The sequence below is a fragment of the Anastrepha ludens genome, chromosome 2 (assembly GCF_028408465.1).
Source record: "Anastrepha ludens isolate Willacy chromosome 2, idAnaLude1.1, whole genome shotgun sequence".
In the NCBI taxonomy this organism is placed as follows: Eukaryota; Metazoa; Arthropoda; class Insecta; order Diptera; family Tephritidae; genus Anastrepha; species Anastrepha ludens.
In genome coordinates, this window is record NC_071498.1 from 168,265,218 (window position 1) to 168,279,239 (window position 14,022).

The 14,022-nt window shown below is 39.3% G+C and overlaps 1 protein-coding gene across 1 annotated transcript in view; it reads right to left on the reverse strand.

The window, feature by feature from the left end:
* The window catches only part of LOC128855808 (uncharacterized), a 58,156-nt gene extending 47,929 nt beyond the window's left edge, over nt 1–10,227 (reverse strand). The window contains exon 1 of the mRNA XM_054090995.1: nt 9,927–10,227. Coding sequence (XP_053946970.1) covers nt 9,927–10,131 — 205 coding nt within the window. The 5' untranslated portion in view covers nt 10,132–10,227. The remainder of the gene's footprint in view (nt 1–9,926) is intronic.
* Nucleotides 10,228–14,022: the final 3,795 nt, after the last annotated feature.

Below are 14,022 nucleotides of genomic sequence, written 5' to 3' on the forward strand. Positions count from 1 at the left end.
AGAGAGAAGAAAATATTTGTGGCCAAATAACACGCAAATACATAAGAAAAGGTCCGAAGAATCGCTCAACCTTTCAAGAGAGAGCATCCCGAAAGTCGTGGATTGTGTCACCGATCATTGGCTATTATAGGTATAGGCACTTTTCTAGGCTAGGAGAACTTTCTCATGAATATTGCGGAAGTTGTAGAGATAAGGAAGAGGAAGAAACAGTAGTACACTTGCTCTGTAATTGTCCAGCCTTAGCTAGGAGTGGAGCAAAGTTGTTAGGAAAATACTCTTTTGACTCTCTCACGGAGCTATCCGGGGTTGCGATAAAACCTGTCTTAAGCTTCATAAGAGCGTCTAAATGGTTACATGAGGAATAAATATTGAGGTTCCCGTGTTACACAGTGGTACCTCAACGGTTTGAGTGAGTTGGCTATCCTAACTGACTGCCACAAAACCCGAACCTTAACATGTCTACCTGAGTAGAACTTTTCATTGTTGTTGTTGTTGTAGCAGTAATGGAATCCCGTCAGTGTAGGGTATATCGCCGGTCGTCTTCGTCTGGTTCATCTAAAGGTAGGCCCAGGAAACATGCTGTTTCGACAGGTTGGGTTCAGATGGAGGGGGGTGTTAGATGAGTAGGTTTTAAAGGGCATATGAAAAAGGTGGTTAGTATCGTGCGAGGTGCCTTCACATGCCGGAAATATATTTAGTATGACGGGGTCGATTCTGGATCTCCTACTTATCCTACTTATCCAGAATCGACCCCGTCATACTAAACATATTTCCGGCCTGTTACAGTATCCAGAACGTAATTGTGCCAATGTTACGCGGGTCTCACGGGGAAGCTGGAGCCTTCATCTGCTATGGGTGGTGGTTGGACCCCGATTACGGCATTCTGTGGACGGGAGCTTAAGAAGGCGGTAACAACTCCCGGTGAATGTCGTTTAATGACTGTCTAAACACTTTTTGGTCCAGTAGATTTCTGTTAGTTTTGAATACATCTTGTCATTCCCATGGCAGCCGGTGCTACGTTACCGGAATGACTCGGATTTTTTCCGACCAAGGGTTGCCGCCCCAGTAATCTAGCCTTGTCTAGTGAACAGTTCTAGCCCTAGAACTTTTCATCTAATGAGATACTGTTTATAGATATGAAAATAATTTTTTTTTTAAATTTTTTGCATTTTTGTCTAATTGTTTTTTTTTTAATTATGACACTCTTGCAGCAAATGTGCGTTATGATTTGATATTTGTCGGCACTTTGCATGCACTGAAGGCATTTTTTCCTAATACGTGCGCATATCGACATTTCGTAAGTATTTGCTGACTTAAGCGCTCGCATACTCGCACAGTGGGCACTGCGGTGGGTCAGCTAAGTAAATCAATAATGAAATTTGTGTTTATCAAAGTTGGTTAATGCAATGTTGGATTTTCTAAGAATTATCATACCTATCGAAGGTTTAGCTGACAAGGTGCCGGCTATTATTACTGCACACGATGGTTTGTTTTTAAAAAATAAATAAATAACTGAATGGGTATTTACATTTTATTTATAGATTGTTAAGGTAATTTCCATAATTCGTTATGGAGTTAAGTAACCTGCATATATCAGTTTACTTTTGCATTTGTGGCGTTCCGTAATATTTACTTTGCATTTACTTAAATGTTTATATGTATCCACTTATATGGTTCACTCGAAACGTTAATATTTGCTTATGATAAATATTCAATTAAATGTTTTGAAAATCTCTAATTGCTGCATAAATATATAATACATACTATACATACATACGAGTATTCTAACGGCAAAGCAGTTAAGGTAGCTATAAATTGCCGCACATTTCTTAACGAGATTGCTGCGTCATTTCAGCCAAAGGCAACATGGGTTTCTGGCCATTGCAACATCGAGAGGAACTGCAGGGCCGATAAACTAGCGAGACTTGGCACCAAGCTGACTGATGAGTACACAAACAATTATATAGGTATATTCCTGCAGCCATGCAAGTGACTTATTTTTAAGAAAATTGTAAGAGCAGCCATTGAAAGACGGCATAACGAACTCGCCTGCAGAATCGCCCCACAATTGTGGCCGATTCTCAGTGCTAAACGCACAGAATCTTTGCTAAGCCAAAATGAGCATATCCCTAACACATTCATTTCCGTTATAACGTTGCACTGCCTATTAGGCAGACACGCCAAGAGGATGGACATGCAGAGAAATTACTTCTACAAAAGCTGTCTAAATGACGAAGAGAATGAAACGATTTTTGGCACCTTCTGTGATATTGTTCTGCTCCATCCACTCGCTGACTTGTCATTTTAGGTATACAATTTTTGAGTGAAAGAGATGGTCTCAGCACGGCGGAAATCAGGGATCTTCTAAAGTTCTTCCGAACGATTTACATTGGTTTTAGGATAGATAAGCACAAGCTCCCCACGCGGCATAACAGTGGACTATGAGTATGAGGGTATACCATAGGTTAGGTTCGGTTAGATTAGCCAGATTGCTTGTCTAAGCTGCATAACAATGGATTATGAATGTGAGTATATTTCATATGTTACATTTGCGAGTTTGCTTGTCTAAGCCAATACACTCGGTGATCCTAAGGCACATTGTGCATTTGATTTCCATATCCTAACTAACTTCGATCTTTTTAAGAACGTAACCAGTGACCCCAGTGAAGGGTCCTCTTCTGGACCTCTTAAGATTCATCAATGAATCCAAATGATTCTCGAAAGAGCGACCTCAAACCAATTTTTCAGTCTCACCATCCATATAATATCTATCCTGCCCCTCTATTCCTTCCTGTCTCTCTATTCCTTCCTGCCTCTCTATTCCTTACACCTTCCGGGTGTAGTACAATTGTCTTCCTGACTGAGTGCTTGGACCTGTCCACAAATCTAATCTAATCTAATCCCTGCAGTGCGACATTTTGCTAATTTCCCAGGTCTGCAAAGAAGTATTCGCCAAAATATTTGGCACAGCTTCTTTGAATTACAGGAGATTCACGGAGGAGGTGTTGTGCCGAGACAATTTCTTCTTCATCTCCACAACTCCTGCGAAAGGAATTGTGAGGTACCCGCATTATGTTGGTAGGGTGCCAATAGCGCAGTAATCCGTTATAATATCTGTGAGGACGTTGGTAGTTGATCTGTTGAATCCAAGCAGACATTTTGTCCTTTTAAGATTCAGTTTTGACTAAAGCGCTTTGGAGACCCTGCAGTTCGTGGCCAGAGAACACCTTCTATTGGATTTCGCGATTACGCTGAAGTCAATCGCATTGGAATGCTTCGTTTAGAGGAATGTTTATGTCCTCTATCTTTCGCTGAAGTTCAAGCTCAGATCCTTTCTTTGAACACTCATGCGCTCTTTCATTTCCCTCCACTCCAAAGTGGCCGCGAACCCAACAAAGTCTAGTGTTTTGTTGTTGGATAAGCGAGAGCGATCTCCTGCATTCTTAGGCACATCTTGAATTGATGCGCGTTGAAGCCAGTGCCTTGATCGCCGCTTGACTATCAACAGTAATTGTAAGGTTTGTTGGCGGTAAGTCCATTAGTCTTATCGTTTCTGCTGCTTTGTTCGTAGTGTAGATCCCATCTTGGGATTGGCTAAACCAGTCTGAGAGTCTAAACGAGCAATTTAAAGATAATTGTTCTGATTACACTCCCGATCCAGTGCCATTGTCCATCTCTGAGCTGTCGGTATGTGAATATTGTGACCACTATCAACCGCTATGACTCTGCTCTGCCAATCCCTTCTGCTGGGTATTCGTATTTTATAGTCTTTGTTCAGATCTATCTTGGCACCAGATAGTCTATTTTCGATGCGTCTTGCAAGTAAACCACAGATAGTAGAACTGATGCATGACCGTGCGTGTTTTCTTTAAGCGTCCCATAGTGGGCGAAGCAGAATAGATTAACGAAACCAACGCAAGACTGAGTTTTGTCGATACCCTATGCTCGCGAGTGGAGTGAACAAGACAACCTCTACGATCTAACCTAGTCTAACCAAACCTAACCTATAATATCGGCTAGTCGCAATCATTTTAGCTAGCAAGTATTGCAGTCAATCTACCATTTGTATGCTAATTTTAGTAAACGAAGTGTCAAATTATTTTCAATATCATTTTTTCACATCTAAGTCTACTTACATAAATTTGTAGTTGTGTAATTGCATTTACATATGAATCTTATTTTATCAGCTCAATGCCATGTAACATTTTCACATAATCTAATATTGCATGTAAGGCTGATTATTTCGTAATGCACACGAAAAACTTACACACATACATCCACACGCTTTATCAGCTATTCAAACAAATACTTAGCGAGTAAAATTACTTTATATGTTACTAGCGATAGGTAGATGTGAAAAATGGTACTCGTACAGAATTTTATTGAGTTTTATGTGCTTTTTTGAATGCGCACATATTTACATACATATATACATGTGTAGGCATTTACGACACATGAAGGCGAATGTTAGTTGGAGAGTTTGATCTTCTTCACGCTCATACATAGTGTATGCTCTCCTAACGGACGCCTCTCTTAAGCGGACACCTCCCATAAGTGGGCAAATTTTTCAGTGCATACCACAAATCTATAAGAATTTATAAAATGTTTTTCTCTTGAGCGGACAACTCTCCTACAACACAAGAATCCTCCCATAACATTAACGTTTTTTATACTTTCTCATTCATATTGTGAATAAAAAATTATAGATTCTGCTATTCCTACTCTTTAGTGTCATTTTTTCATCGTCCCATTAAACGATTTTGGCCGAGTTTAACAAAGCGCGCTAGTCATTTCTTTTTGGTGCTAACCGGCGCCAGTTGGAAACACCAAGCGAAGCCAAGTCCTTCTCCATCTGATCTTTCAAACGCAGAGAAAGCCTTGCTCTTCCTCTATTACCACCAGCTGGTACCGTATCGAATACTTTTAGAGCCTGAGCGTTTGTTTCCATTCGAACGACATGACCCAGCTCAGGAAGTCGCTGAAACTTTATACGCTGTACTGCATTTACTCTAGATAAATCCACCTAAATTTGCTCGATTGTTTATTTACAGCATACTAATATTTTTTAAAAACATCCTCTCTTTCTCCCTTTAATATCAGTTTAATGCTTTTAAATGCATAAATATTTTAGTGCACTTTATTAATGTTAAATGAAGCTTCAGCGGCATGAGCATTTGCTGCTGACAAACCCAGGTGAAGTATTATTGATGATACCAGCAAAAACTGACAATGCACCGTCAATTGAGTTTTTTTTTGGTGTGTTTTTTTTGTTAGCTAAAAATGTTTCCCTTTTAACAATTTCCGTAAAAGCCAATAAATTGACTTGCAAAGAGTTGTTTAACTTTCTCCTGTCATTTCTGTGTATGTGTACGAGCAGGTAAATATATGACAGCATCAGTTCAGAGCAGCTGAGGCCACTTTGGCATGCACAATAGATGACAAAATGGATAAGAACGAACAACAAACTGTCCTCTCGCAGCAGCGAATGGAGTCAAGTAAAGTACGAGTAAAATGCCACACTCTATGCAGCCAACCAACTGAGCCACGATACTTGAGCGGCATTAGAAACGGGCGCGGGTATGCAAGTGGCATATCGCAGAAAGCGATAGTACTAAAACACTTTCAACGCCAGCGCATAAATGACATTCAAATTTTACACTATGTAGTCAGAAGAAGAAACAGCGAGTCGACTATGTTTTACAATATGCAACATGTTGCAGATATGAATCAGCAACTAGAGTTTGCACCGAAGGTGGACAAGCAATGACAGTTTTTGTTGTTTTTTTTGCTTTGTTTCTTAGTTAAAAAGAGAGTTAGTTTGTTGCGCGTTTGTTGTTGGTTCACCATTTTCGAAAGTAAATTTGTATAACAATGCAGATGGATGCGCGTTGCAGCATGTTGCTATTAAGTTATATTACTTTTTAGTTACTTTTCAAATGAACTTTGACATAAAAATGTTGAAGTTTTTCGCATTTTGGTGAGCAACTCTGCCACCTCAAAAGTCTTAGTTGAGTCAATGATTTTTCGCGCGGAATTCGACTGGACTGCGCAAATGAACTGCAAAGTTGCACTGGTAGCTGTTTTTGGTTTTTGCTCAGGTTTTTTATACCCACTTATTTTACTTGAGTTTATTAGTTTGCGGTTGAAAGTTAGCGGTAAGTGGTTGTGGCATGCGAATGCAGCATTTGTAATGCCACATTTTACAGCTGCAACATAAAAAACGCAGCGGTAAATATGTTGTGTGCTTAATCGCATGCACGAAGAGAATGGAAAAGCATTCTCGTTAGTGCATTATCGAGTTGATGAGAGAGAGGGGAAATGGTAGTAGAAGATGAGGTGCATGTGGCAACAGCAGTATTGGCAGCAAACGCATTCATTACCCAAATAACAACGCGCGTGTTGAACGCCTCACATATTTTTGTTGCTGTTGAATATTTATTATACCTGAAAAAAAAACAAAAAATATAAAACAATTTTCGCCTGTAAAATGAGCTGCTGCTACAATGCTGCTACAAATTTGTTGCACCTTCCCAGACTAACTGCTACAGTAGTCCAAACAACTAAACTGCTTATTGCGCTATGGTCAACTACACACAAAATATGCGCCGCCCAGCGAAGGCACGCAACAACTACAACAAAGTGCTATGCAGTTCGTAGAATCACTAGAGCAAAAAAACCGAAAAGAAGAAAAAAAAAACGAAACTGAAAAGGAAGTGGTTGCTGTAGTTAGTGGCTTAAAAAGCGTAAAAGCATGTAAAACCAAAATAAGCTATATAAAAACAATAACAGCAGCGCGCTGGTAGCAGAATGAGTACGGGTATGAGTGGAATAAAAATTCATAAACAGCAGAAGCAGCAGCAGCAGGTTGCCGTGGCCGTTGCCGCGCTACACTAAAAGCCATTGGCAGTGACTGTGAAAAGCGCAAGGCGCAAGCCACAATCTGTGTGCTGATGTTGCAACACCAGTCGCGCCTTTTTGATTGTCGTCGTTGCATGCCACAGACCAGCGCGCAAGCCACAATCTTGTTTACGCTGTGCTGGTATTACGGCTGTGCTGCCGTGCCACACTAGAATGCGGAAATGTGCTAATAAATGGTTATTTCTGTCGCGGCAATTGTTGTTGTTGCTGGGTTTTTTTTTTTATCGCGTCGTTTGCGGCTATTGCAGGTGCTGCTGGACGTGGTGTCGTTCCAGGCGATGTTTGGCGCGTTTGGTTTGGCTCGTTTTCTGCGTTATGCGGCAATGTGCGCACATCCATCAAGATTCCACCGGGTAACAGTGGCAGTGGCAGCAATAACAAAAAGAAAAACACGCAACAACAACAACAAAACAATATAAAAACAACAATAACGACGACGACAACAACAACAACAACACCAACAACAAAACATAACAACAAAACATAACAGCAACAATAAAACATAACAACAACAACAACACATAACAATAAAATAGCATCGCAACTACAACAACAACAACAAAGGCAACTATCTGCAGTCTGGTCAAAGTTTGGAAAAGCCAACAATCAGCGCGGCAGGCCATTTACTGCTACTGCTACCGCTACTTCTGTGGCAATATGCTCGTACTCTGACTGCTTGCCGGCCCGCCTATTTACCACAGCTTGCCACTGGGTGTTGAACACTGTGTCCGTCTGCATGTGGTGCAAGCTGCCGCTTTGGTTGTGCACCTCATTAGCACAGTGAATTATGAAGATTAACTGACGGCGCATTGTTTCAATTAAAAGCAATAACAACAAAAATTGCATTGCCACATTTCGTGTTAACATTTTTGTTTTTTTGTTTCTAGTATTTTGTGTTGCTGCATTTTGGATCGTTACTAATTTGACGTCTCAGCGCAGCTTCAAAGCGGCAACATGCTAAATGAGGTATACAATCCGTGGCAACTTTCTTGCTACACTCCGCAGATTTGCTACCTGCACCCCTCCGGCTCCGCGACGTATCCCGAAAACCACAACAATTGCGCAATTTCGCATTCAAATGTGGTTGTATTTCATTTCATTATGTCCATTAGCTTTGTTGCTAGTCGTTGTTGCAGCACAACTTTCCTAAAAAACACTCCGGCAACACGTTTATGTGCGTATGTATGTATGTGTGCCTGCCTGCAGTTAGGTGACATTGTGCGTGCTGCGTACTCAACTCAGCTGTACGTACGGTAAAATGCGTCTTGGAACTGATTCGCGTGCTATTCTCCATTCTCTTTATTGTTTCAGCGGGTGCATTGCTCTTTCTTTTGTCACCATTGTTGTTGGCGCTGTTGTGCATTTGCTTTTCTAATTAACTTTTTTAACTAACAACAAAGGCTTGTGGCTTATTAAATGTCACTAAATAAATGTTGCACATAGAAATTATTGTGGTTTTTTGCGGTATGCCGTTGTTGCTTTTGTTGTGTAATTAGATGCTTTGAGGTTTGGGTTGTTTGGACGCCGGTTGTTGACTGCAAAAGTAGTAGAAGAGTACATTTTTGTTGTTGTTGTTTTGATGATTGACTGACTTAATTATTCAACTTTCTTTTTTCTACTGCATTTCCGGCAAAGCGGTTGATGAGCTGAAGTGGTGGGATGTGATTTAAAAACTGCTCAAACTTTTCCAATAATAATATTATTACCACCTCCATCATCAGATCTATCCAAGATTCAGATGTAACCTTATTTTTTTTTCACTTTTTTTCACTTTTTTTATTTTTTTTAATATTTTTTTTTAATTTCTTTTTATTTTTATTTAAAAAAATTTTTTTTTTTTTTTGTTTTTGGGAGGGGTGTGGTGGAGTACAAACAGCTATCGCCGTCTACTATTCAGGTGAGACTCCCTTCCCACAACTACTTTCTGCATTACTTAGGGAGGGCCCAGAACGGCATCCATAAAGTGGACCAGTTCTATTCACTCATGTCTGGGTCCACCATATTTGTAGCCGTCTTCCTGCTATAGGCCCATCTTCTTACGTCTCTATCTGTATCGCGCTTGTGCCTATTGACCACAATTGGTTTATTGGTTGCTCTATTGCTCCACTTTTTGAAGCAAAATAAACATTGCAAGAATCCGTTATCAAATTTGTTAGTACCGACTTGTTACCGTCTGATGTCGTCGTGAGTCAAACGGTTAGTGTGTTCTTGCTCAAGAGTTCCTACTCTTCAGCTGTCCTGAGCTGAGGATGATTCGTATTGGAGCTGCCCACACTGTAGGGGTTGTCTGCCAGCTTAAAACGATGGAGATACGACCGCAAGCATCCGTGTCCGCTGATAAGCTGCGTTAGATAGAAATCAACGTCGCAGTGTTTCCAGATGGAAATTTATTTCCGTTGTGTAATAAAACAGCTTTCAAGCTTTTTGTTGAGCTGTCAATGAATAAACAGCATTTGTTAGGAACACAAGGTATTCCAATTTCTTTAAACATACGTTTTATGTCATTACAAAAACAAAGTCCATCGTCTTTTGTGAAAAATGTTGAGAATATTTCATTTCTAGTCCGCTGATCCGTAATATTAACATCATCAAGCAAATTCCACTGTTTTAAGCGAGAGCTCTGCTTTACTTTTTGGTAAATTTAAATCTCTAACTAAATCATTAAAATCTTTTGTAGTGATGAAATGATGTTTTGGTTGTTCTGGTGTCGGTAAAAACTCTTTATCGGAATTACTACTACTTGAACTAAAAGATGAGCCACTTTTCTGCGATAGTTTTTCGGTGGCATAGCAGAAGAAGATTCTAGATCAGGATATTCAATAGGTTTTGCATTTTTACCTCTACGTCTTTTACTCGGATTAACAATGCAAAAGTAGCAGTCTTTAATGTGGTCTTTTGGTACTCGCCAGATTGTTGGTATGGCAAATTTCAAAGACCTTCTCTCAGCTCGATACAAAAATCAATATGTCTATTACATTTCCTTTACTGTGTAAATCAAATTTACTTACCTTCCAAACATCTTTTACCGTAGCTACAAGCAACATGTGGAGCCCATGTCTTCCCCTGATTTCGAACAGGATAGCCAAAGTATGATTCGTAGGCTTCACAGGGGACGTGAGATGTATTTAATTCATATTTTATATCTCGAGCTTTAATAAATTGTCCACATATATAACAAAATGCATAAGCTTCATATTTACACTTTCGCGACATTTTAGGTTATTCTAGATTTGTACATAACACCTGATGGTTGTTTATCACTTTAGCGCCATCTAGCGGTACTGTGTGATCGTTAAAATCCTACTCTAATCGCGCAGTATTTTTTAATGTACAGGGTGGCTGATGAATTTTGCTACATTAAGAAACTCAAATAACTTTTTTTTAGTGTATGGAATTCATCTATTTTTTTTTTCAAGTCGAAGGTCATTAAATTTTATTAAATGTAGCTTAACTAGTTTTAAAAATAATTGAATTTAAATGCCCCCCGTGCTCGTTGACACAAGTGCGGCATCTTAGTAAAAAGTTGTTCATTGCTGCTTTGAGAGTTGCGACAGGAATAGCCGCAATTGTTGCCCGAATGGATTGTTTTAGTTCATCCAAATTTGTTGGCTTTGTTTTATAAACTTCTTGTTTACATAAACCCCACAAGAAAAAGTCAGGTGCAGTAAGGTCAGGCGACCTGGGGGGCCAACGAAATTCGGAGTTTCTTGAAATCAGTTTATTGGGAAATTTTCGTCGCAACTCTGTCATAACAGTCTGGGCTATGTGAGACGTTGCCTCATCTTGTTGAAACCACACAGAGTTGAAAGGAATTCTCTTTCGGCGTAGTTCTGGATAGAAAAATTCTTTCAGCATTTTCAAATAACGGTCTCCAGTAACCGTAACGGTGTGACCATTTTCTTCAAAAAAATAAGGCCCGACAATACAGCGTGAAGAAACCGCACACCACACTGTCACGCGAAGAGGATGCAATTCCGTCTCGTGGAGTATCTGTGGGTTAGAAGTACTCCATATTCGACAATTTTGTTTGTTCACATTGCCGTTTAAATCGAAATGGGCCTCATCAGACATGAAAAGGCAGTTTAACATGTTTTGGTCTTCTTCCACCATTTGCAGGATCTTCTGGCAAAATTCCAAGCGAATCGGCAAGTCTGCTGCATTCAGTTTGTTAACCATTTGAATTTTGTAGGGAAATAAGTCTAAATCTTTGTGCATTATTGTTTGCAAAGACTGTCGGCTGACACCAAGTTGAGCAGATAAGCTTCTTGTTGAAACCCTTGGATTGCTTTGTATAGCTGCAGCTACAGCAGCGATCGTTTCCTCCATCTGAACTGGTGGGTTTCGATTATAAGGCCTTCTTGCGATTGTTCCTTGCTCAGCAAAATTATTCACCGGTCTCATTATGGTCCATCTGCTCGGGGGATCGCCGCCAAACATCCGCCTGTACTCTCTCTGTACCAAAACTACGGACTCCAGTGCGTGATAGCGGCGGACTATCCAAATTCTTGTTTGCGTGTCCCAGTAATCCTTTTTAATAAATTTTAAAGATCAATCTGCAAATTAAAACAAAAATGGAACAGATAACTTAAAAAGAAAAAAAGTTATTCAATTTTTTTTTGGTAGCGGCTTTCATCAGCCTCCCTGTATTAAAATTAAATAAAATTCATAAAAAATTAAAAAATGAGTATTGTTACTTTATTGTGGAACAACATCGAGACTCACACCACAAATAGGAGGAGGAGCTCGGCCAAACACCTAACAGAAGTGTACGCGCCAATTATTTATTTTTTTTTTGTTACTTTAACTATTAGGAAAGCAAACTTTATACCAAACTTGGAAAAGGAGATGAGCTGGACGAAGAAACATAGATTGAACATATTGTTATCCTTAAAGCCGCTTTAGCATGCTCTAAAAAACTTGGACGCCAACCACACATGCCAGCCATACAACTAAAATTCTGGAATCGAATCGTCACATCCGTGAACGCACAACTCGTCAATGAGAAATACATATTTCGGATTAGGACATTCGTGAACGAACTGAATTTTCCAAAATTTCGGGATAGTAACATCCAAACGCTTCACGAACCTTCATCCGTTCAAAAAATTCAATTCGAGTGCGTGCAAAAGTTAACAAATTTAAAAGATTATTACTAATAAAAATTCAGCTCCGTCTGAGTATAGCCACTTCTTAATTTGTTTATTAATCGGTTTCAAGCCTTGGCAACCTTTTGCGAAAATATTTTTTTTAATTTTTTCTGTACAAATTTTGTACTACGTACATACATATGTATTTACAAATATTTCTGTCCACAAATATTTGAGATTTCCCTGAATACATTTACATACACATTTTTCTTTGAATTCATTAATTTTTTATTTAAAAATGCTTGCTCTTTTATTATTATTCCAACGCCACCGCAACTTCTTTTATTTTTAAGCACGGAAATAATAAATTGCAAAGCACATTTTTTTCATTTATTTCTATTTGCCTTTCGTAACTTCTTCTGAAATATAAAAAGGTTATGCATCGCGTTTTTCATGGTAATTTCCGCTTTATATTTCATATTTTATTACAAAATTATTATCACAGCATTTCAACTGTGCCAACGTCGCACTAAAAGACACATTAAGGTGAAATGAATAAATAAAATTGAAAAGCTGACTGCTTAACTCAGACTCAGTGATATTTGGTTAGTGAGGCCTTTGAATGTGAAAGGGTCTGATATGAAGAGCGCTGAGTTTAATTTTCATTTTATATACAGAAATACATCAGTATTGAAATACAGCTAAGGATAATAGATCTGTACGAAATTATAGCGCATAGCTTAAAATTGAGGAGGATTTTTAGAAAAAAGCTAAAATTGAATAACGTTTGTTAATACATTCTGTACGGGAACTGTTCAATAAAACGCAAAATAATTGTTTATTCTTCAAAATTTATTTTGTTGCCTTCAAAATAAGCTCCATTCGAAGCAATACACATTTGCCAACGATTAGTCCAGTCATCAAAGCACTTTGTAAACGCGTTTGAAGAGAACTTTTTCAGCTCCTTCAGCGAATTCTGCTTAATGGCCTCCATCGACTCAAAGCGCCGTCTGCGGAGTGGCAATTAAAGTTTTGGGAAAAAGAAAATGTCACAGGGGGTTAAATCCGTTAAATACGGTGGTTGTTCGATGATATTTCTTCAGGTTTTGGTCAAAAAAGGGTTCACAATATGAGCCTTGTGAAACGGTGCTTTATCAAGGTGCAAGATCTATGAGTTTTCTTTCCACGAATTGAGCAAAGTGGGCCGTTTCCTACGTACAATCTCTCTCATAACTACCAAATAATATTCTTTATTTACCGTAGAACCATTTGGATCGAATTCCGAGTGCACAACACCAAATCATAGTAAAAGAAAACGAGTAGCACGACTTTCACTTTTGATCGACTTTGACGTGGCTTTTTGAGTTTCCGCTCATATGGATAGCGCCATTCAGCCGCCTGTTGACCGGTTTGCATGTCAACTCATATACCCACATCACCTGTTATGATGCGCTGGATAAACATTGTGTCCGAAATCATTTGCTCAGCCACCTTCTTCCGATGATTTTTTTGAAAGAAATTCAACTCTCTTGGAACGAGTCGAGCAGCCACGTGTCTCATGCCCAATTGATGGTGTAAAATGTTGCGAATTGATTCGTGAAACACGTTAAGGTCACGAGCTACCTCCCTCAAACTTAAATGATGGTTTTCCAGCACCATTTCCTTGACTTTGTCGACGTTTTCATCCGTTGAAGACGACCAGAACGGGGCGTTCCTATGACAGTCGGTTGTACGGAACGACACGGATTTATGTCCGGCCAATGACTGTCAGCCGCTTTCTCCATATATATATGGGGAATGTTTATGCTGCTACAACAACAACAACAACCAGAACGGGCCAAATCTTCCACGATTTCTTATACACTCGTAGACAAATTCTTTGTTCGATATTTTTATCCATAGTGAAAATTTCAGAGCACTCCTGCGGTTGGCTGATATAACTAAATGCCAAAACAAGCTAATTGACAGATCACCCCCAAACTCTGCGACATTATAGAGGATAGTTGTATCAACATTC